Source organism: Megalobrama amblycephala, linkage group LG16, assembly GCF_018812025.1.
Source record: "Megalobrama amblycephala isolate DHTTF-2021 linkage group LG16, ASM1881202v1, whole genome shotgun sequence".
Classification (NCBI taxonomy): Eukaryota; Metazoa; Chordata; class Actinopteri; order Cypriniformes; family Xenocyprididae; genus Megalobrama; species Megalobrama amblycephala.
In genome coordinates this window covers 15,711,489-15,738,809 of record NC_063059.1, presented here as the reverse complement: position 1 = coordinate 15,738,809, position 27,321 = coordinate 15,711,489, and the positions used below count along the sequence as shown (strand labels likewise).

The following is a 27,321-nucleotide window of genomic DNA, read 5'->3' as shown; positions in this document are numbered from 1 at the left end:
AGCACCACGCTAACCAGGCAGTTAACTGGATCCCACTGATGATTCTCACACCAAGAAGTGAATAATCTCCACTTCAAAGCATAGAGTTTCCTCGTGGAGGGAGCTCTGGATTGGAGTATGGTCTCAACAACCTCAGTTGAAAGACCGGAATCTATGAGACGTGCCCCCTCAGAGGCCACGCCCACAAGTTCCACAACTCCGGTTGGGGGTGCAGTATTAGACCGCCCGCTTGTGAGAGAAGGTCCTCCCTGAGCGGTATCTCCATCGGAGATCCGTCCAGGAGAGATACCAGGTCCGAGAACCATACTCGGGCCGGCCAGTACGGGGCTACCAATAATAGCTGAGCCCCTTCCCGGCGAACTCTCTCCAGAACTCCCGGGAGCAGAACGATCGGGGGAAATGCGTACAGCGGTAGCCTCGGCCACGGCTGTACCATAGCATCCAGCCCAAGAGGTGCTGGGTTGGTCATGGAGAACCACAGTGGACAGTGAGTCGTCTCTCGAGACACAAACAGATCCACTTGGGCTTCGCCGTAGTTCTCCCAAAGATGAAGTCTCCATTCCCCGGGCCTCGGCCCCTGCCTCGACAGGATGTCTGCTCCCACATTCAGGTACCCTGGGATGTAAACTGCTCTGAGGGATAGCAGTTTCCCTTGGGCCCACAGGAGGATCTGATTCGCCAGCTTGTAAAGCGGGCGTGATCTCAGACCCCCCTGGTGATTGATGTATGAGACTACTGATGTATTGTCTGTCCTGACTAACACATGTTTGTCTCTGAGGTCTGGGAGGAAGTATCTCAGTGCTAGAAATACCACCATCATTTCTAGACAATTTATGTGCCAAGAGAGATGATGGTCTTGCCATAGACCCCGTGTCGAGCGACCACTCATGATCGCCCCCCAGCCCGTGAGGGATGCATCTGTCGTTAGCGTGACGCGACGACTGAGAGCTCCCAACACGGGTCCCTGGGACAGGAACCAAGGTTGTTTCCATACGTCCAGAGCAGGTAAGCATCGCCGCATGACTCTGATCGTACGAAACGGATTCCCCCTCGGTGAGAACCCCTTGGTTTTGAGCCACCACTGCAGCGGTCTCATGTACAGCAGGCCGCAAGGTATAACGTTGGACGCTGCTGCCATCAGACCCAACAGTCTCTGGAACTGTTTCACAGTGAGTGACTGGCCTTGTCTTATGTCCAAGACGGTATTGAGGATTGATGTTATTCGAGCCGGAGATAAATGGGCTCTCATAATCACCGAATCCCATACCACGCCCAGATAAGTGGTTCTCTGTGCAGGAGAAAGCACACTTTTCTTTGCGTTTAGTCTCAACCCCAACTTTTCCATGTGAGCGAGAACAACACCTCGATGTTGAACCGCTATCTCCTCTGATTGGGCGAGGATCAACCAATCGTCTATGTAGTTCAGTATGCGGATGCCCTGCATGCGCAAGGGCGCCAGCGCCGCATCTACACATTTGGTAAAAGTTCGGGGCGACAGGGCTAGGCCGAAGGGGAGAACCCGATATTGGTATGCTTCGCCCCCGAAAGCAAACCTCAGGAATTCTCTGTGATGTGGGTGAATTGATATGTGGAAATACGCGTCCTTCAGATCTATTGTCACAAACCAGTCCTTGGATCTGATCTGTGACACGACATGCTTTATTGTCAGCATTTTGAACTTGAGCCTTGCTACTGTTCGATTTAATTGTCGTAGATCTAGAATGGGGCGTAATCCTCCATCTTTCTTTGGAACAATGAAGTACCGGCTGTAAAAGCCTGACTCTCTGCTGGGAGGAGGAACCCTCTCTATAGCCTCCTTTCGCAAGAGAGTCTGTAATTCTTGTGCCAGCACCATAGCCTGCTCGGGATCCACCACCATGGGCAGAATCCCGCTGAATCGGGGTGGGCGTGATTTGAACTGAATCGCATACCCCTTTTCTATAGTTCGCAGGACCCACTGGGATACTTTTGACAGATTTTTCCACTCTGACAAAAAATCCACTAGGGGTACCAGTCTCTCGAGACTGGCCTCTGGTGTGACAGCAGCAGCAGTCACCACAGCGCCCTGTAGCGGCGGACCAGCAGGGAAGCACTGGTGTGGCTGTTGAAGCGCGCCACCCTCGGGTGACGCGCAGGGAACTACTGCGCCCCGGCATGGCGGCGGGGTTGGCAGAGCGCCCTCCTGAGGACGCCGAAGACTCACAGGCACCGTGTGATGAGGTGAACACTGTTTGTCTCCGACGGGGGCAGGCCTCAGGATCCTGACAGATCTGACGTCAGGATTTCTTTGACGAAGCCCTCTTAGCAGTAAGAACGGCCCTCAGATCTGTCTTACCCTTCGAGGACCTGTGAGTTAACGCCTGTGAGTGTTGGCCCGCTTCCCAACTCCTCGGAGGGGGAGCACGAGTGGCAACACTCACTTTTTGGTGTTGTCTGTGTGAGGAGCTTGTACTCGGCCTCTGCTGCTCTCGCCCAACAGCAGCAGGAGTTTGGGCCCGTCGAGGGAGAAACTGCTGCAAGGCTGCAGACTGTTTCTTAGCCTCTAGGAACCTGTCGGTGACGGTTGTAATAGCATCACCAAACAGGTTGGAAGGATTCAGTGGGGCATCCAGAAGGAATGACTTGTCCTTGTCCTTAATCTCGGTGAGATTAAGCCACAAGTGCCGCTCCGTAGCCACCATGGCTGCCATGGAACGACCAACAGACTTGGCCGTTTCCTTGGTGGCACAGAGAGCGAGATCGGCAGTCAAACGCAACTCTTGGATGAGGTCAGCCCCCACTTCCTCACTTTCCCCCAAATCCTTTAGCAGGTCAGCCTGGTATGCTTGCATGATAGCCATCGTGTGCAAGCATGCCGCAGCCTGACCCGCCTTTGCCCACTAGCGCTGAAGTGGTCTTGAGCGGCTTAGTGGGCAACGTCGGGGCTTTTAGGGACGATGCCGCGTGCGGAGAGAGATGGCTCGCAAGCGTCTCTTCCGCCCTTGGCATCGCCCCATACCCGTGTTTCCTCATCCCCGCAACATTGCTGTATACAGAGGTTTGTGGCGTGAAAACACGGGTGGATACCGGTCTTTTCCACGACCTCGACACCTCGGTGTGGAGGTCGGGAAAGAACGGTAATGCCCGACGTGGAGGCTGAGCAGACCTGGATGGCAAGAAGCGTTCGTCGAGCTTGCTTCTCACCATCTGCTCCTGCTTCTCAGCTGGCCAGTCAATGCTCAACTTAGCGACAGCACTAGAAAGCACCTCCATAAGCTCCTCGTTGGCAGGAGTCTGAAGTGGCGGATCTTCAGACTCCCCCGTGGCCACACTAACCACGTCTAATTCCTCAGATTAATGTGACCGTGTCACACGGAGCGGAAGAAACCGCAAAGCGTGCTTCCTGCCTCCGAATAGACACACTGCCGGATGTACCGGGTGAGGGCAGAGATAAGGCATGGCCCGTCTGTAACCCCTCTGATACATCCATTTGCGAACCCCAGGACATAAGGCGCCGCCCTGCCTCGACAGAAGCGGGACCCGAGCCCTGGGGAGCGCGAACCGAGCCACTCTCCTCGAAGAGGGCTCGTCGGGAGCGCAGCGTCTTCAGCGGGAGCTTAAGACATTACTCGCAAGCAGTTCCCTCGAGAGCTGCTTGGGCATGCTGCACTCCCATACAAACAACGCACAGTTCATGCGCGTCCCCGTCCGGGATGAATCGCGGACAAGGGTGCACGCATTTCCTGAACAATCGTTCGCTCGCCATTTCAAAATGCAGACAGTAGACAACAATAGACAGGGTACAGACCACACGATGAGTGCTTGCTGAAGACACAGAAGCTGAATGATAGTGTTTTCGGGCTGGCTTTATGGTTCCTGGTCAGTGACGTCACCCCGCCTATGACGTTCTGTCTCCTGACTGGACAGATTGCACACGTGCTTCAGACGACATCACGCGGAGGCGTTCCCATAGCGTTTTTACGCAGCGCGAGTTCCCTTGAAAGGGAACTACTGTCCGTTTCCAAGGGTTTATATATATAGGGAGAGAGAGAGAGAGAGAGAGGGACAGCCTTGGATTTTTTTAATACAACAGCAAAATGAGTTTGAGAGAAGGAGAGAGAGAAGGATGTATATTTTTTAAAAATAAGGCTCTGTTGTAGGTTTAAAATCTTTGCACAATGAGTATGGGTATAGAAACAGACTACTGCTTACTGTGACTTCAAGGCATCAAGATATTATGATTTTCTGTAAAGCTGCTTTGAAAACAATGTGTATTGTGAAATTTGAAATACAGTGCAAATGTTTACTGATATATTGCTCAAAAAAGTAAACCTGAAATACCCTTATACCCTAATAAACAACATTTGTCCTGAAAGACTAAAAACTGAGGCTGTTTTCTGAGCCTCAGGACAGTTTTCCATCAGGAGGCGATTTATTGGTGTTCATTGTTAAAATATTTTTTCTGATTTATTTCACTGACCTAAAAGGTGTAAATACTTTCATCATTTACTTACCTTCAAAACCTGTATGAATTTCTTTCTTCTGATGAACACAAATGAATGTTTTAAAGAATATGGAAGACATGGAAGAATATGGAAGTTTTTTTGTTTGGTTGTTTGGTTGTTTTTTTTAATGACAAAGCAATACATGCTTTAAACGGCATGAGGGTAAGTAAATTATGAAAGTATTTTGCTTTTTCGGTAGACTATTCATTTAATTTAATAATCCATCAGCACTCCTAATCTGCTCTGGTCTCCTCAGCTCTAACCTTTGACCTATGACAGTATTCTGTGAGGCCATTGTGTTTGCAATGCATTGAGCAGCAATAATTGCATCATACTTTTTTGTGTTTATTGATGAAGCAGTTCTCACACTCATTTCTCTTTGTCCCTTTACAGCTGGACCCACAGACTGTGCAGTCCAAAAACTGGCATATGGACGTCATAGAAATGAATGGGGTACTAATATATTTCTCATTAAACATATTAATACTTTTGCATTATTGCCTTACACAAAGTTTGTGACTTATGTGTGATTTATCTCATTATCTCATTCCTTTTCAGATTAAAGTGGAGTTTTCCATGAAGTTTACAAGTCGGGACTTAAGTTTGAAGCGGACACCATCAAAGAAACAGAGTGGCGTGTTTGGGGTCAAAATTAGTGTGGTAACAAAGTGAGTGAAATATCAAGCCTTAAAGTCGGCATGAAATGAAAATCCACCCTATCTATTTTCTAAAAGAATGTTGTTAATCTCATTGTGAATGATTCGTTTGTGCATTTGTCTCTTTTTTACCTCATAATGATTACAGTTTTTTCAAATTGCTTAGACACTAAAAGTGGTACTTAAGGCCCATTGCTTAGACACTAAAAGTGGTACTTAAGGCCCAGTCAGTGAAACCATTCACTCATGTACCAAATCTTCAGACCAAGTATGCAAAACTACAAGCACGTTACATGCTTTACACTCAGTTTGCTATTGTAAAACTTTTTGCAACACTTCAAACACAGTTCTCTACACATCACTTAAAACTAATGATGTTTTATTAACAAAGTTCGGGTGGAACAGGTGCAGATAATTAACCTAATTAGCTCAGGTGGAGAGCATTCAATGCAAACAATGACACGAGGTATAAATACAGCAGACTTACCTCTGTTCGTCTGACAGTTCATCAGCATCCCAGATCCCTCACTTCAGGTCTATCTACTTCTACTACAGCTGGGGGAGTACTCTGGGTTCGGGCCAAAATTTCTGAGCTCGGAGCCCTCCCCCGGACAGCACGCCAAATACGCATAACTCTAGTGTTTCATTTGGGAAACACTGCCATAAATACCACACTCATTTCCCGATTACCTAAACCCAACAATCGAGTGAAAACTCTCATACATAATTTGTTCACTTAGATTTCTGATTCTGATTTTTTTTATTTCTCAGTGTTCTTACCCCATTTGCATTTCTGTTTATAGTGTGTGTGTGTGTGTGTGTATGTAAGTATGTATGTATGTATGTATATATATATATATATATATATATATATATATGTATGTATATATATATATATATATATATATATATATATATATATATATATATATATATATTGTCGCGGGGCGAAGAATCACACAACAAATGATGGGTGAAAAACCCCCGGAGGGTGGTTATTTATTGTGACAAAGCAGTGAACAACTGTAGTGAAGAGGTGCAGGTGCGCGGTGCTTCCGTCTCGTGTGAGTCCCGTGTAGCGTGTGGCGGTGTCAACAGTGCGGAGTTTCCGGGCCGGCATCAGCTGCTGTCTGGATAAGAGAGAGAGAGAAGTTAGCGTCTCGCTGCATGGAGTGTAAAGCTCAACCTGGTGTTTCACTGTGCGGCTTTTTATGGGTTGCGTTGATCTCCTGCAGCTGTGACGGTCCGGCCCGTGCTAAGTGCAGGCAGGTGATCCATGTTTGTTTCCAGGGCGACGCTGATGAGAGCTCTGGAAACTTGTCACAATATATATATATATATATATATATATATACCTCGTTCCAAATTATTATGCAAGTGACATATCAGTAAGATTTCAGTAGAATAAACATTCAGATTTTAGTTTTTCTAAGAAAATGTATGTTTGTTTATTTATCCATGTCTTTTTAGATAACTGGTATCAATCTCAGACAAAATAATTTGCCAGGTCTACTTGGGTCTATGGAAACCCTACTTGGAGGTTGTTCCACATTATTAAGCAAGTCACAGTTCTCATGCCATATGGAGAGGAAGAAAGATCTTTCTGAAGATGAAAAGCATGAAATGATCTAATGTTGTGCAAAAGGCATGAAAACAACTAATATTTTGTGAAACTGAATGGAGATTATCAAATTATCATAAGATTTCTGAGTGATTTAGAGCACAGCAGAACTCGGTCAGATAAAGGCTTATTAATGAAAGTTCCTGTCAAAAAATTAATTGTATTAAAAGGGCAACTATAAAAATGCCAGTGTTGAGCAGCAAATGGGTATTTGAAGCTGCTGGTGTCTCTGGAGTCTCAAGAAGCTCTCCATGCAGGCTGGCAGTTGTGCGTGAAGATGCATTTCAGCCATCACTAACCAAACCTCACAAAGAGAAACATTAACAGTGGGTGTAGAAATACATTTTCAAACAGTTTTATTGCTGTTCTGTTTTTTGCAGCATGGGATAGTGCATAGTGCATTGTATTTCAGAAGGCACTATCCTCCTTTTTATATCATAGCTGAAAATGGCCAGTTATGAACTTCACATATCTTGCAAAAGTCATTTTAATACCCTCAGAGACCCTAAAGGGACCTTCCATCTCACTTCCCAATATTCCAGCCTAAATCATCACCCACCAGCTCCTTGCTGACATCGCAGTCTTGTTGGAACGTGGTGGCCATTCACCAACCATCCAGAAGTCCATCCGTTTAGACCATCTATTGTAGTACAGCATTAGTCAGTGAATAAAACTATTTAAAAAATGAGTCTTCATGTATTTTTTACACCCACTGTTAATGTTTCTCTTTGTGAGGTTTGGTTAGTGGTGTCTAAAATGCATCTTTACGCACAACTGCCAGCCTGTATGGAGAGCTTCTTGAGACTCCAGAGACACCAGGAGCTTCAAATACCCGTTTGCTGCTCAACACTGGCTTTTTATAGCTGCCCTTTTAATACAATTATTTTTTTTGACAGGAACTTTTATTAATAAGCCTTTATCTGACCGAGTTCTGCTGTGCTCTAAATCACTCAGAAATCTTATGATAATTTGATAATCTCCATTCAGTTTTCACAAAATATTAGTTGTTTTCATGCCTTTTGCACAACATTGCACCATTTCATGCTTTTCATCTTCAGAAAGATCTTTCTTCCAGAAAGATCTTTCTTTCTTCCAGATCTTTGCCCATATTGCATGAGAACTGTGACTTGCTTAATAATGTGGAACAACCTCTAAGTAGGGTTTCCATAGACCTGGCAAATTATTTTGTCTGAGATTGATACCAGTTATCTAAAAAGACATGGATAAATAAACAAACAAACATTTTCTTAGAAAAACTAAAATGTAAATGATTATTCTACTGAAATCTTACTGATATGTCACTTACATAATAATTTGGAACGCAGTGTGTGTATGTGTATATATATATATATATATATATATATATATATATATATATACAGTGGGTACGGAAAGTATTCAGACCCCCTTACATTTTTCACTCTTTGTTATATTTTTTCTTCATTAATGTACACACAGCACCCCATATTGACAGAAAAACATAGAATTGTTGACATTTTTGCAGATTTATTAAAAAAGAAAAACTGAAATATCACATGGTCCTAAGTATTCAGACCCTTTGCTCAGTATTTAGTAGAAGCACCCTTTTGATCTAATACAGCCATGAGTCTTTTTGGGAAAGATGCAACAAGTTTTTCACACCTGGATTTGGGGATCCTCTGCCATTCCTCCTTGCAGATCCTCTCCAGTTCTGTCAGGTTGGATGGTGAATGTTGGTGGACAGCCATTTTTAGGTCTCTCCAGAGCCAGGGTTCTGTCAGGGCTCTGGAGTTGTTGTGAAGCCACTCCTTCATTACATTAGCTGTGTGCTTAGGGTCATTGTCTTGTTGGAAGGTAAACCTTCAGCCCAGTCTGAGGTCCTGAGCACTCTGGAGAAGGTTTTCGTCCAGGATATCCCTGTACTTGGCCGCATTCATCTATCCCTCGATTGAAACCAGTCGTCCTGTCCCTGCAGCTGAAAAACACCCCCACAGCATGATGCTGCCACCACCATGCTTCACTGTTGGGACTGTATTGGACAGGTGATGAGCAGTGCCTGGTTTTCTCCACACATACCGCTTAGAATTAAAACCAAAAAGTTCTTGAAGATCTTGGTCTCATCAGACCAGAGAATCTTATTTCTCACCATCTTGGCAAACTCCATGCGGGCTTTCATGTCTTGCACTGAGGGGAGAGGCTTCCGTCGGGCCACTCTGCCATAAAGCCCCGACTGGTGGAGGGCTGCAGTGATGGTTGACTTTCTACAACTTTCTCCCATCTCCCGACTGCATCTCTGGAGCTCAGCAACAGTGATCTTTGGGTTCTTCTTTACCTCTCTCACCAAGGCTCTTCTCCCCCGATAGCTCAGTTTGGCCGGACGGACAGCTCTAGGAAGGGTTCTGGTCGTCCCAAACGTCTTCCATTTAAGGATTATGGAGGCCACTGTACTCTTAGGAACCTTAAGCGCAGCAGAAACTTTTTGTAACCTTGGCCAGATCTGTGCCTTGCCACAATTCTGTCTCTGAGCTCTTCAGGCAGTTCCTTTGATCTCATGATTCTCATTTGCTCTGACATGCACTGTGAGCTGTAAGGTCTTATATAGACAGGTGTGTGGCTTTCCTAATCAAGTCTGAATCAGTATAATCAAACACAGCTGGACTCAAATGAAGGTGTAGAACCATCTCAAGGATGATCAGATGAAATGGACAGCACCTGAGTTAAATATATGAGTGTCACAGCAAAGGGTCTGAATACTTAGGACCATGTGATATTTCAGTTTTTCTTTTTTAATAAATCTGTAAAAATGTCAACAATTCTGTGTTTTTCTGTCAATATGGGGTGCTGTGTGTACATTGAGGAAAAAAATGATCTTAAATGATTTTAGCAAATGGCTGCATGATTTTAGCAAATGGCTGCAATAAAACAAAGAGTGAAAAATTTAAGGGGGTCTGAATACTTACCCACTGTATATATATGTATATGTATATGTGTGTGTGTGTGTGTGTGTGTGTGTGTGTGTGTGTGTGTGTGTGTGTGTGTACCTGTAGATGTATATATACATACACACAAATATATACAGTCATGTTGAAAAAGTTAGGACACCCTATTGAATTCCATGGTTTTCCGTATCAGGACATAATAAAAGATAATCTAGTGCTTGGCAGGTCGTAGGGTTGGGAAGGTTACTTTTAGAATGTATTTCACTACAGATTACAAAATACATGCTTTAAAAAGTAATTAGTAACGTATTTCGTTACATTACTCAAGTTTAGTAACTTAATCTAAATACTTTGGAATACTTTGAAATACTTAACACAAAGGACCATATTAACTTGATGTTTTGTTTTAAGTTTACAACCAGTAAATAAAAATTACCTCTACCCACCAGGATTTGGTTTTCCACTAAATTGTATTTTTAACATCAGTTACAAAATATATATCTGCAGTTTATTAGACATAACCTATGTGTTGGTAAAGAATTTCAATATCTCGATAAACAAATTATGAAAATATTTGTTTCTTTTAACATCACATCTATATATAATTACTATTGATATATCATTCCTAAATTATATTTTTAAAGGTGTGCATCAGAGGGATAACAAAATATTAAATAACAATACAATATTGTTAATAATATAGGTTGTTTTATAGGTGTATAGAGTCGAATTGACACAGTGGTTTAAGTTGTTTTATTAACAAAGTTTGTTTGTAACATTTAGAATGTTTATAAAGAAAATGAAATAAAATGATCTACCCAGTAATCTCAAGAGAAGGCATATATTCAAAGCTGACTCACCTACGGTTTATGAACATTTTTTTGCATCTCTCCACCACCACATTTTACAGGTTCGGGAAAAAAATATGATCATTTTGTGTGAACTATCCCTAGTATAAATATGTTTATACTAATATTTAACCTTAGTGCACTGATAGCTGCAATAATATTAACCATATAAACAACAAACAGAGAGAGAAAAAACATTCACTTTTTTAAATAATCCTTTATTTATTTATTTATTTTTTAAATTATTAGTGATGCACCTATTTTGATTTTTCATGGCCAATAGAAGCAAATTGGCTGATTCTGATACTGGTTGCAGATTTTTTTTTTAAAGCAAATTTATTTGTTGTTTATTTGTTCAAAACATATATGTAGCTCTTTGATATTAGAGGCAAACACTGGATTTTTATCACAATCCCAACAAAGATGTTATGAACATGAACATGATCAGTTGTATTTCATTTAAATTATTCAAGATATATAATTTCAAGATTAACAGCAAAAACAGCATGGTCTGACTATAGCTTTGTGAAATTATGTTACATAAGACACCTGCACAAAACACAATCAGCCGACAGACTGAATGAAATGCAAATTCACTCTGACAGTAGGTGGCGCTTTTATGGAACAGCAGTGATATAGCGCGTTTCCATGGTTACTACTATACATAAAGCAGCGCTGCGCTGGAGATAAGAGGAAAGGCATCAAAACTTTTCTGAAGATTTCTTATACTGTACTTTAACTAGTAAATAAAACAAGGAAATCACTTCAGCTTTTAAAAGTGTATTTTTAATCATTTTTAAGCCAACTGAATAGACCAATATACTATAAATATAAATATATAAATATAATGTAATTATGTGGGGGTTTTTGTGAAAAATGAAACAACATACATACATACACATATTACATATCATATATATATATATATATATATATATATATATATATATATATATATATATATATGTATGTGGTATGTGTATGTGTGTGTATATATATGTATATATATATATATATGATATGTAATATGTGTATGTATGTATGTTGTTTCATTTTTCACAAAAACCCCCACATAATTACATTATATTTATATATTTATATTTATAGTATATTGGTCTATTCAGTTGTATATATATATATATATATATACACACACACACACACACACACACACACACACACACACACACACAAACTATCGAGTTTATGGTCATTGAATGGCTTTCCTGAGGTAAATGTTACATTTTGTGTGATATATTTGTTTGCAAGTTTTATTGACTTCTTTCTGCGGTTAAAACTCCGATTAAGTGATTACAATAGAGATGGATTCATTTCAGTAAGTACTTTTTGATGTTCATTCATGTTTATTTCACGCTGTAATAGAGAGGAATAGGTTCACATGCCGCTTGAACCGAGGTGTTACAGCGATCTGCCACACAACGTTAAACAGAGTCACCACCACAAGTATTGTTTGAATCCCGTAGTAATATTGACTGAATTTAAAAGCTTAGACTTAGTTTTATATCAAAAGTAACCTGATCTGTCGGTGCGTTGCCATTGTCTGTGTCCTCTTTGCTCTGCGATGCATCTTTCACTGTGTGAGAAAATGAACGTGTGGCGTGAGAACAGTGAGTTTGAATGAGAGTTGGTGGCCCTGCATGACAGTATTCTGTAGTTATGCTAAACGTTATGTTTGTTATGTTTATGCTATGTTAATCTCCCACATTTCACGGGTTCGACTTTGTTTGCACTATGCTCTCCAAAGCGCTGACTTCTTTTATTGGATTGGATCCCGGAGGGCTGCATTACAGTATTGCACTACAGCGCCCCACTGGTTACACCGCGTTATTGCAGGCCCTTCAAATAGGTCGTATGAGATCAAGAGACTATTCGACAACAAAAATATTTGTCGACAATTTTTTATTGTTGACGTTGTCGATAATGTCGACTAATCGTTTCAGCCCTAGCTCTCACCACAGATTTCAGTCGGGTTGAGATCTGGACTTGACTGGCCCATTGCAACACTTTGATTCTTTTCTTTTTCAGCCGTTCTGTTGTAGATTTGCTGGTGATCTTCAGATCATTGTCCAACTGGAACCAGTTTTGGCCAAGCTTTAGCTGTTGGATAGATGGTCTCACATTTGACTCTAGAATACTTTGGTATACAGAGGAGTTCATGGTCGACTCATTGACTTTAATGGCTACAAAACAAGCCTAAAATCATCAGCCCTATACCCGTATGCTTGACTTTTGGTATGAGATGTTTGTGCTGATATGCTTTTTTGGTTTTCACCAAACTTGATGCTGTGCATTCTGGCCAAACATCTCCAGTTTGGTCTAATCTGTCCATAGAACAATCTGTTAGAAGTCTTGTGGTTTGTTCAGAAGCAACTTTGCAAACCTAAGCCATGCTGCCATGTTTTTTTAGAGAGAAGAGGCTTTCTCCTGGAAACCCTTCCAAACATGCCATACTTGATCCGTCTTTTTCAGTCAATTTCTCTGAGCATTACACGCTCTGATCTTGGAGTGAATTTGCTGGCACATCCACTCATGGGAAGATTGGTGTCTGTTTTGAATGTTTTCCAATTGTGAATAATCTTCCTCACTGTAAATGATGGACTTCAAATTGTTTTGAAATGGCCTTGTAACTGTTCCCAGATTGATGGCTTCTCTAAGATCATTGCTAATATCCTTCTTCCTTGGAATTGTGTTAACACACATCTGAAGGCTCCAGACAGACAAACTGCCAGAACTTCAGCTTTTATAGAGGTGATAACACTTGCTGATGATCAATTAATCAAAGGTATTTGATTAACAGTGCCTGACTGTTACTTACCCTCTTAAATTACTATGTTTACACAGTAAGGGTGTCCTAAGTTTGTCACCCATGGCTTTTCCATTTTGGCTTTATTTTTGCTAAACAAATAATGACACTGTGTGATATGTCGTGTTGTTGTTCATCTGAGGTTTTATTTTACAAATCTTAAGACCTGCCAAGGACCAGATGATATTTTTTTATTATGCCCTGATACAGAAAACCATGGAATTCAATAGGATGACCTAACTTTTTCACACGACTATATATATTGTCAAGTGAATCCTCACTATTTTGCAAAGTGTTCAGTGTGCAGAACTCTCCCACTTAAACAAAAGGCCCACTAAAAGAAGAATTCAACTGGACTTCACTCATTGACCACACTTTTGCTCTCTTTTTTCTTTTTGAAAGCTCGATGCAGTGTTCATTCAGTCAATCAGTCAGGTGAAAAACCTTTAAACACAAATACAAACACCACTTTAAGAGCAGTCAAATACAAACAGAATTTAGCGCAAACAGGATTTAAATGCTCGATTTTAAATTTGGAGTGTCTATTTACTCTGAGTGCAAATAGCTGCTTTTGTTGGCAAATGTTATTTACACTAGCTCTGCCCACCAATGTCTGGTTGGGCCACTCAAGTTTTAAATAAAGACGCACGGAAATTAATGTCTTTGGTGGTGCAGCAGTAGTGAGTGAGGCTCGCAGACCTGGCTTTTAACGCGTTAGACGCGGGTTCGAATCCCCTTTTGCCAAGCTCAAAGTATAAAGTTTTGCCTATATAAAGTATAGATAGCATCTAATTACTATTTACTCTTATTGAACTGATACTTTTACATGGTGTAAATAAAATCTATTGCTATTTCCACTTAGTGTAAAGAAAATGCTGATATTGTCAGTTAGTGTAAATAGAATATATTGCTTTTTTCACTTACCGTAAATAACATCTACAGCTATTTGCACTTAGTGTAAATAGCATCTATCGCTAAGAAAATATGCTATTTTTACTCAGTTTATATAGCGTCTATTGCAAATAGCTGCTGCCTTTTAAATTACCACAAAAAAGACCATGTAAGTAGGCAGCAGATATTCAAACATTTATACAGTAAATACACTGTTTTTAAACGGATGATTTAATGATTTTAAACATTTGCCTTTCAAACTTTTAATCTGAATATATTTTATATAAAACTTGACATTCATCCACAACCCAGTAATGTCTAAATACACCCTGATAATGATATAATGTGCAATACAAAAATCATACAAGAAAAATAAAAAGGTATGAAAGCTCTCTGGCTACTTCTTCAATGATTGTAGTAGGCTTAATTCTTAATTCTGGAGTTTTACTCCAGTGTAAATAATGGCAAGTTTGCAGTGCTTACTTTCCAGTCCCGCTTTCTGTTGCTGCTCTGCACTGAGTCGGTGTCTACCCTGCTAATTAGCAGATCAACTTCATCTGGTGCATACTGCATACTGGTTGGTGCATTCTGTCTAGGAGGGGCGTGGCCAGCAGTTTGTCACCACACACACACACACACACAATATATATATATATATATATATATATATATATATATATATATATTTACATACTGTATACAGTGCATTGTTGTTTTAGCAATATTTTTGTGACCATCCACATATTTATTTTTTGGTCTTTATTATGATACAAACAGAAAATACAGGAAATATGTACAAAAAGAGAGAGAGAGAGAGAGAGACAGGTTCTTGCTATTGCTCAAGTGTAAGGGGAGGTCACTAAATACTTGCCACTTTGGCCTATAGAAGTTGTTTTTTTTCTGGGGAGGGGGATCTATTTTTTAATACGGCATACTGTATTTTCTGGTTATATTCTAATAATGAGACTGAGATTACTGGTCATTACTATTTCTAAAACAACAAAACAACATCTAATGGTGGCCTGAGACTTTTGCACAGTACTCTGTGTGTGTGTGTGTGTGTGTGTGTGTGTGTGTGTGTGTGTGTGTGTGTGTGTGTGTGTGCGTGCGCGCACTAAAGCACTTTATACACTATAGATTGTTTCACAGCAGCTTCACAATAGTAAGAAATTTGAATTCTGCTGTAAAGCATCTCTAGCAAATATAGTGTAAATATACAGCCCAAGTTTTACTACACAAAAATACAATTTTTAGAATAGTTAAAATAGTTTTGAATTATGTGTTTGCTTTTGAAATTATGTGACACGTTTTGCATGTTGTGTGCGTGTTTTGTGGTTTTGTATGTAGAGTTTAGAGAAATGGAGCCATAGTTTCAAAAACTGTGTGTGCAATTTGAAAAAACTGTAATGTCGGAACTGGACCTTCCTGTGAAAATGACAGACTTCTCTCTGGTGACATATGCAGGACTTCTCCAATTATTAGTGCACTTAAACTTCACCCCTGCAAGATCTGCTTTCATTTTTGTGGAGACTGCATCTCAAAATACAATCAACAACCGATGGATAGAACCAAGTCCCCAGCCTGTTTTTTTTTTTTTATTATTATTATTATTTGATAATTCATTATGCTCAGATGCATGTCACAATTTGGACAAAAAGATTTGTTGTTACTCCAGTTGCATTGCATCTTTAACATTCAAAATATAAAACTACATAAAAGTATAAAATGACAGATGGAAATGCCTTTTTATGATAGTTCAGCCTTAATGAACAGCAATATTTTACATTCATAAAAAGCTTGCACTGTTGCTCTCTGTATGTTTACATCATGTACATTGGTTTTGCCTGTTGTTGTTCCTCAGGCGCGAACGATCCAAGGTGCCTTACATTGTGCGGCAGTGCATTGAGGAGGTGGAGAAGAGAGGTATTGATGAAGTGGGCATTTACAGGATCTCTGGAGTGGCCACAGACATCCAGGCTCTCAAAGCTGCGTTTGACGCCAGTAAGAGACAATTACACTTCACACGCTCAAACTAGGGTATGACGGTAACGGTACACAAAACTGACCTTTGAGTACGTACCGCGATTTTGAAGTCACGGTTCAGTATGGGTTTGGTACAGCAGGGGGAGAAAACTAAACATAAAATTGCTTTTTTTAAATTATTGTTAAACAGTGGTTTACTGAAAAAATTGTGTGTCTGTCTTTAGATAAATTCAATTTTAATTACAAGTTTATTAAGGATAAAACAAATCTATCTCTGCTAATGCTATTAAACTATATAGAGAGCCCTTATTTGCTATAATATTAAATGTCACAATTAACAACAGAGCCCAAACTATTAAATTCGGTTGCTAATCAACACTCAAACAAAAAATTGTATGCAAACATGTAAATTGCATATAAGTCAGTTTTTACTCCAATTCTTTGTTGAAATATAATCATATAGATGAATCTGTCATGAAACAAGTTATGACAGCCACTATTTAAACATTAAATAATCAAGACATCACTAACAGGTTAAGTAAATTTTAATAAATATATAAGGCTAATATAGTGCATTTATTTAGCAAAAGAGTTTGCATCAGCATTGCACACACAGAGGCTTTAATCTGCTGCAAAACAGATCCCTTCCCTGATTTTTCTCCATTTGTGTATTTCTAATACATTGTATATTTTGCTTTTCATGATTTCCCATCAGTCTCTTTTCACTGTTTTCTTTCTCTTTGGTTATGTGAGGTCTGTGTATTGAGTCTAAAAACAGCAACAGTGTTGTGGGAAAGGCCATCCAGAGGTCTGACCCCCTCCAGCTGTCAGCTGGCTCAATAAATACACACACAGAGTCTGTAGGGAGTATCCAGAGCCGTACCTTCAGCTAACATACATGTGTTACTTAGTATTATGTCATATGTCATTACTCAAGCCTGCATGACTGTTTCCTGCAGCATTTGTTATGGTGGCAAATCATTTACTCTTTTTCTCTGTGTGCCTCTCTCTCTCTCTCTCTCTCTCTCTCTCTCTCTCAGATACCAAAGATATCCTGATGATGTTAAGTGATATGGACATTAATGCTATAGCAGGGACACTGAAATTGTATTTCAGGGAGCTGCCAGAACCTCTTCTCACAGACCGACTGTACCCGGCCTTCATGGAGGGCATTGGTATTTTCATCTTTGATCTCTTTTACATTTATTTTTTCAACATCTTAAGATTATTAAAACATAATTACAGTGTGATATGTAGCAAATAGGGTAATTTCAAATGCATATGATTGAGGTGTGATAACATCATAACACTCCTCTTTATTACAGCTCTATCAGATCCTGCAGCAAAAGAAAACTGCATGATGCATCTGCTGAGGTCACTTCCAGACCCAAATCTCATCACATTCCTCACCCTACTGGAACACCTGAAGAGGTAAGAGCGCACATACAGTGTTTCTTGAGCAGCAAATAAGCATATTAGAATGATTTCTAAAGGATCTTGTGACACTAAATAAATTGCAATTTTGGCACAACAAAATATATTAAAATAGAAAAACAGTTTTTTTAAATTGTAATAATATTTCACAATATTACTGTTTTCACTGTTTTTAACAAATAAATGCAGTCTGGGTGAGTATAAGAAATTTCTTTCAAAAACATTAAATAATCTTACCGACCCAAACTTTTAAATTGGCTTGTGCCTATGTTTTTGAATCATAAATCTATAACTTTATCACAGTCCATTAAACACAGCAATATTCAATGAATTTACTCCATGAGGTCAAACCTAACGGAGGTCAGGATTAAATGTTGTTTTCAGTGACTCTTTAAAGGGGACCTATTGTGCCCCCTTTTACAAGATGTAAAATAAGTCTCTGATGTCCCTAGAGTGTGTATGTGAAGTTTTAGCTCAAAATACCCCACAGATAATTTTTTATAGCATGTTAAAATTGCCACTTTTTGGGGTTGAGGAAAAAACGCGCCGTTTCAGTGTGTTCGCTTTAAATGCAAATGAGCTGCTGCACTCTGCCTAAGAGGGTGGAGCTTCAAGAGCTCGTTCTCCCCAGTCAGGATTCAGTCAGGACCATAGACTGTAAAAAAAGACAGGTCAAAACGCACTATAATGTCAGAAACTGCGAATATATGCTGCATGGAGATAGAACAGATATAGTTTAGTTTAATTACGGTTATAACTTATATTGTCTTCTTGTTTTTATCCACTATATTAGTACAAGCCAGTTTACAGATGAGTTTTATAATGTTTATTGTACTTCACACAAAATATGAAGTGTCTGTTTTCATTCTAGAAAATCACTGTAAGAGCTTAAAACACAGTGCAAGTGTGCATTAAAATATTATCCATAATCTCTCTCTCTCTCTCTCTCCCTTGCATTATCATCAACATACATAGCAAAGTACACAGAAACACTCATTACAACTAACAATAAACAAATATATAAAGACCTTATGCCTTTTCGGGTGGTGCTTAATAAACTGGTAAACTTTATATCTGTAAATCAACCCCGATGAGAATAAAGTGCTCTCACCTTCATTACTGCCGTATCCAGTATCACTCTGGAGACTGTAAGCTGGATCACGAACAGTTACTGATCTGTCCTTAAGTAACAACTTTTTAGCACAACCTCTGTTTTGTATTGTCCCTTTGTATTGGCATTCGTTCACAAAGCAGTCCGGTGTGAAATGATTCGCGCAGACATAAACAAATTTCGGTAGAGTTGAGGGAGCATTTTCTTTGGAAATGAAATGAATCCACCTCGTCTTCAGCAGCTCAGATTTAGGGAGTAAATGGAGAGAGCTATGTGGATTAATCCATCCAGCTACAGAGCACCCAAAACGCTTGGGAGACGTGAGTTTTAACATAGACTCGCTCAGGGCGGTTCTATGTTAAAACCGAAGTGTCTGTCAACATTCGTGGGCCTGTGGCTAATGTGACGTCACACTGCAAGGGATCTGGAAACGGCTTGTTCTGAAACACTGCTTATGATTTATTGGGATTAAAAAAAAAGGAGTGGTTGGATTTTTTTATCATTATAGGTTGGTTGTGTACACACACTGCCAACACACATTTATGTCCAAACACCATGCAAAAGTGATTTTTGCATAATAGGTCCCTTTTAAAGCCAGCAGCTTCATATGAACAGCAGTTCAGTCTCCATCATAAATACCCAGGGTTGTGTTTTATTTTAGTATGTGTGAAACTGCTGTTGCCATTCACACACATCTCTCTGAAATGTCGGGAATTAGCAAGCAAGGCCTCGGGTTTATAAACACTGTCACAAATAATCTCTCTGGAGGCATTATTGCCAACTCTAACTGCTGCCCATTAACACATCACAGTCACTCCACATTATCAACACTGCTCACTGTAGACACTTTCTGGCCAACTCTATACATCACATTTGAGCTACAGTGCATGTGTTGAGTCATCATAAACTGTGAAATGTTCAACTTAATGATTGCATGAGATGTGACAGTATTGATGTTTAATTTCCTCTCATTTCAGGGTGGCAGAGAAGGAACCGGTCAATAAGATGTCTCTGCATAATTTGGCCACAGTGTTTGGCCCCACTCTGCTGAGACCCTCAGAGTCAGAGAGCAGTAAGGCCCACATCACGCTGGCCTCTGACATCTGGTCACATGATGTCATGGCACAGGTCAGTCCTGACTTACACAGTGAATCCTGCTCATGTCAAGAGTTTTACAGTGTCTGGAAATTACTTGTGAAATCTTGCCCAGTATGGATAGATTGAATATCACTATAATGCTTGGGGTCGGCAACTTATGGCACACGTGGTATATTCGCTGACACATGAGCAAAAGCGAGAGAGGTGTATGCATTTCATTCAGATAAAGTACCTTGCATACAGATCTACATTTTGAGGTAATCATTCCTCATAGTAACACAGCTTGTTTCATTAAGTTAGGAGTTATAAAAAAAAAAAATATTATTAAAGTGTGAGAATTAAACTGCGCAAGTAAATGAAAGCATGCAGCTCTGGTAAACCATAACGTGACCACTGCACATCACGCACACACACACAAGTTACTCAGTGACAGCTTACAGCTTGGTCTGCTGTACATAGTCAATGCTATAAATTTCGGAGATATTCAACCAAGTATTTTGAATCCTATTAAACATTCCATACACATCAAATTGACTGTGATGCATGTGGAAACTCTATTTAATGCATACCTCGTCACTTCATGTGTTTTCTCTGATCGGATAGCTATCCAATTGTGAAAAGACTGAAAGAGTGGGCATTTTTCCACATTCCAGCTGAAACTGGACAAAATGCATCTGGTTGTTAAAGCCAAAAATGTACATTTTACTCCTCCTAAAATGGTAAAAATGAAACATGCAAGAGTGTTATAATTGCTCACGGTACCCAGATATGACAGCGCTACAACAGCACACATCGCCAGAGAGGAGTAGCTGAGCATCTCTTCAGCAAGCCGACATGCAAACTGACGCAAATGAAACAAATGAAATTTCAAATGAAAGTTCACCGTCACATCCTGAAGCTCATCACACAGTCGTCTTTTGTAACTAGATCCTCTGCAAACAAGTCTTTTGTGAACCTATGTGCAGTTTATTAACTTGAACAACGTGAACAAAGTACAAAACAAAGACTTGGTGGCTTGGCATAAACAAAACAACAAACTCATCTTTGTTCTGTTAGTTCTGTGAAAAAAAAAAAAAAAAAACACTAAAATAAATGTTTTTTTTTGTTTGTTTGTTTTTTTTTAAACTCACCAACAGTGGTTACAAGGACAATACTAGACCAAGAACAATGGCAAACATGCCAAAATAATGACATATCTAAATTTAAATAAGCATTTTTAGTAGTACATCAACCCTTTGAATTAAAGGCATTATGTTGATATATTTTTTAAAGAAGACACCTGGGAGTTTTGGCCAAGAGTTGTAATTAATTAGTGACTATGAAAAACAGCTAAAGAGAGCTCTGTGTGTGAGCTCTGAAATAATAATAAAATTACTAAATTTCTTCATCTACAGCATTTGTGCAATTCTTGCTAATTTCCTGACCAGTGATTTGTGCACCATTAAAGCTAAATATTTAGCTATTTTTGGCTTGGCCCTTTTTTTTCTTTTTCTTTTCTTCTTTTTTTTTTTTTTTTTTTGGCCCAGTGGTGTTTATTTATATTAGTCTTAATATAATATATTAATAATAACTAGGGGTGACCCTGAATAGTCGACGATTCGAATCTTCGATAGGAGGAGCCTGATTCGACTACCAATCTCACAGTCGAATTGTCGCAGAGGTGTTATGAGACGAAATATGGGTGCGCTGAGCGCTCGATATCTGATTTTACATAGACATACCGGTTCTTTCCCAATAGGTTAATATACAGCCTATTATGTTAATACTATAAATAAAAATGTGAAAAGAAAGAAGCTTTTAATAAATATTTTTAATGTGCGTGAATAAATCCAACGAGCTGACTATAGTGCGCTATTTGAAAAGACTCAAACGGACACAGGCAGATCGCGTGAAAGACTTTTTATCTAATTTAACTATTTCTGGCTTGTGTTTTGAATATAAGTTCCCCTGCACTTCAGGCATTTTGCAGTTTGACTTGATCATATTTCATTTTTTTAAGTAGGCTATTTTCGTTTATTAGAACGGTATATTCTGTTCTAATTCAATTCTGTAAATTAATGTTTGATAAAAAAAAAACATAATTTTTTATTAAATTATTTATTTATTTATTTATGTTTTTTGGTGCATCAGTGTTGCGCTGTAGATTAGTTAAAGCTTGCTCGCACAGACAATTTAGCCGATGTAATTTGATTTGCCGACATATGAAATGTATATCTAGGCCTATCTGCAGTGTGGCCTTTCTGCAGTTATTAATATATATATTTTATTGATCCAAAATGTTTTTATTCATTTTCTTCTATATCTTTGAGAGTGTTCTGTACATCGTGGCTGTGAATGTTTATTAGAAAGATGTTTCTCTGTGCTGTGTGTGAAAGAAAATAAAAGTTGTCTTAAGCCGCGTCTACTATAGCCAGGCCTTACTTCATTTTCCGTGTCCCGCTCCATCGCGTGCACAGTTCAGCTCGCGAACCTTTAAAAGTCCGTGCGCACTCTCTAGTGGACTGCTGTTATTATTAGTTCAAGCACACATTTCAGTGTTAGTAACATACACTCCCAGTGTAGAAAGTGATTAAAGTGCTTGAGTACAAGGTGCTTAAAGTGCTTGAAGTACTTGACTGGCTTTTTGAAATTTAAGTCCTGGAAAACCCTTGAAAACATCCATATTTATGAAAAGGTACTTGAAAGGGGATTGAATTATCGAAAGACTAAATTTCCTTGTTTACAACATGGTCTTCTAACTCACTCTTAAAGCCAGTCCCTTGTTATACCCATCATTAACGTACAGACCTTTTCTCAATACCTAGTACGCCAATAACATTATAATATAAAATTCTTAACAAATAAATTCTATTTTTGCAATGTAATTAGTTACAATCAAATGCTGTAGGACAATTTAGGACAATACCTAATTGCATGGTTGAGATTGTTTGTGTCAGGATAGTATAATAATTGTGTCACATCCTCTGTCTTCCTCCTCTTTCACAGGTTCAGGTATTGCTGTACTACCTGCAGCATCCACCCATATCCTTCGCTGAGCTGAAGAAGAATACACTCTATTTCTCAACTGACGTCTAACCCACAAGTCCTTTTTCTCAAATGTATTTTTTTCTGTACAAAGCCAATGGTACAGTGGGGAGACACAGAGAGACTGTGCCTGCTCTCCCCTGCATTTGTTGTCTCCAGTTATTTTCATGTGTAAAAGGGGCTTAAGCTTCGCTCCAGCATTGAGAAGAATTGCAGCGAGAGCAGTGTGATCTGGAGCGACCCCAGGATTCGGCATCACATTATAGAAATGTTGCACTTATCACACAGGAGTTCTGCCAAACACAAACACACTTCCTAACATATCAAACACCCTGTTTACCGTCCCATCCGAAGGTTAGTGTCTTGGGATGTTGGTTCGTCAGAGTTGCAGATGCATGCAAGGATGGCTGCATCTGTTGTGGCGACTCCTCCTAAAGCCCAGTTCAGTGATCCCGGGACTGGAAGTGAACTGCAATTGCTCTCTTCCTGAAGAGATATTCTAATAAACATCAGCATTTCCATGTTTTATAAATATTATTTGTTTTTGTTTTGTTTCATAATTTTGTGCATGTGTTACGAGGGCAGTGAGCTGTGAGAGAGAGAGAGAGAGAGAAGCAAATGCATTTCTTCAAAATAAAATCTCCTGCTCCAAGTGTTTCCTTATGGGCAAAACATTGAAATCCCAGACCTTCCTTGTCCAAGAACATCCAGGCCAAAAATTGCCCTATCTATTATGAATATATACTGTTAATTGTGCCTGTACAGTCTAGTACACATTGAGACTCTACGGAGTCCTTCATTTGCATTTTTTGATCTATTCATTTTAACTGTTGGTATAGGCTTCATTATACTTTAGAAGAGAGAAACTAACAGTTAAATCAGCCAGCTTTTTGGACAAGTCATGATATGCAATGTACTGAAATTATACTTGGAAAATGCAAAACTTTGTCTTGATTTAGGGAAACGTAAGGTAACATTGTTAATGTCACCTTTGCAATTTGAAGTGTCTGGTGATGCTTCGGTGTATTCTGTAGAAAGATCTTTGTTAATGCCCTTTTTGCATGTTCTGCTTGTCAGATAAAACTGGGCAGGATAACACAAAGGTTTATTTTCATTTTTGTATTTTGAATTTATTTAATTATTATTATTTTTACTCCACTGCTGAAGGCCACTGGCAGAGTGGAGAGAAAAACAAAACAACTTTTCTGCTATAAATCCAGTGATGTACTTCGTAAGCACTGTTAGATTGCAAACTATCTGATATTTTAATATAATATTAAAAGGAAATTAAAAACTGGTGTATTTTATTTCTGTTGAAAAGATATTGAGTATACTTACTGTATTAACAAGGGTTATGTTGATGTGATTCCCCCCCCCCCCCCCCCCCCCCCCCCGTTTTTAGTAAAATAAATAAAATTGTACCTTGAGCACGGCATGTTTTTTGTTTTATTAAAAGGTAACCTATTTATATGATACCTACAGTGGCCGAGAGAGCTCAATGCAGTGCACCTAAAGAAAACACATGCAAATAGGAAAAACACCAGCAAAAAATAAAGAAAACATCATCAGTTTGACAACACATGTGCTGCAAAAGTTCACAACGCACCCAAATACAGAAACGCGCTGCAAAAGTTCACAACACAACCAAATACAGAAACGTGCTGAAAAAGTTCAAAACACAACCAAATATAGAAACGCTGCAAAAGTTGACAACACAAATACAGAAACGCGTTGCAAAAAGCACATAGCCTACCAGGCCCGGCGATCTCAAGCCCACCTCTGCGATGATCTGGATGATGATGATGATGCTACTTTAGAATTAAATTAATGTTTTCATTTGCCCCGCAATAATTTATAGTGCATCACCACATAACCAACATGCTGCATTGACTGCAATAAGATGTTAAATTAGCTAACTCCTCATTTAACAAAAAAAAAAAAAAAAAAAAAAAAAAAATTGTTTGTTTAACACGAAATAGCCTACATCTTTTCTATTTTTTTTCACTACATATGGGCCACAAGAGAAATATTAAAAAAATAAATTATGGTTAAATACCATTATAACTGAATTATAAGAACATGTTGAAGTAGAGCTCTCATCGCTGAATTTTTAGTTTCACTTTCTGCAGTGAATAATTGACTGGGATTTGAGACATAAAATCAAGTAAATTATTAAAAAATATATTATTTATGAAAAAAGTCCTGGGTGTGTTGTGAACTTTTTCAGCGCCTTTCTATATTTGGGTTGTGTTGTGAACTTTTGCAGCGTTTTTTTATATTTGGGTGTGTTGTAAACTTTTGCTGCACGTTTCTGTATTTGGGTGTGTTGTGAACTTTTGCAGCACATGTGTTGTCAAACTGATGAAGATGTTTTCTTTATTTGCTGGCGTTTTTTTCTATTTGCATGTGTTTTCTTCAGTTGCAGCACGTTGAGCTCTCTCGGCCACTGTATATATCAGATATATATATGATATATGATGAGATATGATTTATATGGTATGATACCAAATATGCTTGTGTGGGGTCATTTTACAATTGTGAGAATTGTTGGATAGTCCTTTACTGCAAAAGAAAAAAAAAAAAAAATCAAGCACAGTGCATAGCTGTAAAAACTGATAAATATTGGACAGCATGGCATATAAGTATGAAAATATTATAAAAATCTAGTGACCCTCAGATAAAGTGCATGATCTGTGTGCTGCTCACATGCTCAAGCAATGCTACATTACATACACAACTTTATCACAAAAGTTAGATAATGTTTTTCTTTTTTCAGCATACATGTATAATGTCTCTGTGCACAAAGTGAGGTCTATAGAAATGTTTATCTCTGGTGTGGTATAACTGGAATGGCCAGCGCAAAACCTGGATGTAAACCCCACTAAACCTTTGTGATGTATGTAAAGAGCCAGACAAACCCCATCATTCAATAGCAGTGCCTGAACTCACTGATGCTTTTGTGTCTGGGATCAAATCCATGCTTCCATGACCCAGTATCTCATTACATGCTCAGTAGCCACATCTGAGTTTTGGTGTTTGGGAGAATTTTTTTTTTTTTTTTTTTTTTTTTTTGGCAGCAGCTATTTGCACGTAGATGCTATTTACAATAAGTGCAAATAGCGACAGATGCTATTTACACTAAGTGAAAATAGCAATATATTCTATGCACACTAAGTGACAATAACATAATTTTCATTAGCAGCATTTTTAGCCCCCTAAGCACATTCTATAAATAGCCCCATCTTGCCTTTAGCAATCTAATGTAAATCGTGGCTCCAGACTTCGACTAAATGGTATCATTTTGCTTTTTTCGTTCCAGTGCGACAAAAGCGGCACGAAGTTTGTATGAACTGCGCAGCGCGGACCACTTATCAGCTCGGCCCAATAAGCGAGCGCACTCAAAGCAGCTGCGTTTAAGTGCGGGCTTAGGCTGATATTGATCACACGATCATTATTAAACAGAGCTGCGCGATCCAGTGAGAAGCGTTTTGAATTCTCATATGACTCTGTGATTTAAACTAGGTTGAAGCCAAATGAAACAGCGCTGACATTCTCATATTGACGCAAAAAAAACAGGAGAAATTGTTCCAAGAACAAACCATTTAGAAGACATTTCACTCCACAACTCATGGATTTACTGTAGTAAAAAGGAACAGAAATTTGGGCAGAAATGTGGTATATATTCATATCGAATGTTGATATATTATAATAAACGTATAAAATGTATTAGAGGAGTAATGGAATATAATTACAGTAAGTTTTTGTTTAGAAGCTATGGCATTTTTTGCATGAAATGTATTTTTTGCATTTATATTTATAGGCTATGTTTGGACTGCTGTTTTTCATAACACATGCCATATAGAGAACCTAGTTTGTTTTTGTTTTGTTTTGTTTGTTTATTTGTTTTGTTTTGTTTTGTTTTGTTTTTGTTACCATGATTACAAATGTATGATATGGAAGAACAAATGGTAAATTTTAGTGAGCAAATAAAAAAACAGAAGCAAGCACTGTCAGAATAAATATTTAAATATTTCAAAATTAGGTCTTTATACTGATGTAGTTAATGTAAACAAATGTACATTTGCATCCCAACTTAAACTCAGTGTTTTACTGTCCATTTCCATGAGAAAAAAAAAAATCAAACACTTATTGTTGCCCCTGTGGCAAATGATTCCTAAAATTGTGTGGCAGTTGTGATTCTGATTTTCAGAGAGAAAAATATAAATGTACATCTTTCAATATATATTTACATATTTTTTCAAGAATTGTTTAAAAAAAGATATTTTATTATTTCGCATATGATGGTGATTAAAAGTAAAAGTAAAAAAGCACCACCATGTTCTATTTATAATAAATATTTCTGAGCATAACAAACAAGTAGCCTCTAGATTATTTTATCCCTTGAGGTAGCCCTCACTCACAAAAAGGT

At 38.9% G+C, this 27,321-nt stretch overlaps 1 protein-coding gene and 1 long non-coding RNA gene across 7 annotated transcripts in view; one reads left to right on the top strand and one right to left on the bottom strand.

Moving 5' to 3' along the window:
- The window catches only part of abr (ABR activator of RhoGEF and GTPase), a 343,069-nt gene extending 318,776 nt beyond the window's left edge, over positions 1-24,293 (top strand). For all 5 annotated transcript variants that reach the window (XM_048161871.1, XM_048161872.1, XM_048161873.1 and 2 more), the window contains 7 exons: positions 4,878-4,937; positions 5,043-5,152; positions 16,104-16,243; positions 17,266-17,400; positions 17,551-17,656; positions 19,748-19,898; positions 22,854-24,293. In XM_048161871.1, the coding sequence (XP_048017828.1) occupies positions 4,878-4,937; positions 5,043-5,152; positions 16,104-16,243; positions 17,266-17,400; positions 17,551-17,656; positions 19,748-19,898; positions 22,854-22,943 (792 nt within the window). In that variant the 3' untranslated portion in view covers positions 22,944-24,293. The remainder of the gene's footprint in view (positions 1-4,877; positions 4,938-5,042; positions 5,153-16,103; positions 16,244-17,265; positions 17,401-17,550; positions 17,657-19,747; positions 19,899-22,853) is intronic.
- The window catches only part of LOC125249558, a 33,358-nt gene continuing 12,006 nt past the window's right edge, over positions 5,970-27,321 (bottom strand). For both annotated transcript variants that reach the window (XR_007180578.1, XR_007180579.1), the window contains exon 3: positions 5,970-6,270. This is a non-coding gene — a long non-coding RNA (uncharacterized LOC125249558). The remainder of the gene's footprint in view (positions 6,271-27,321) is intronic.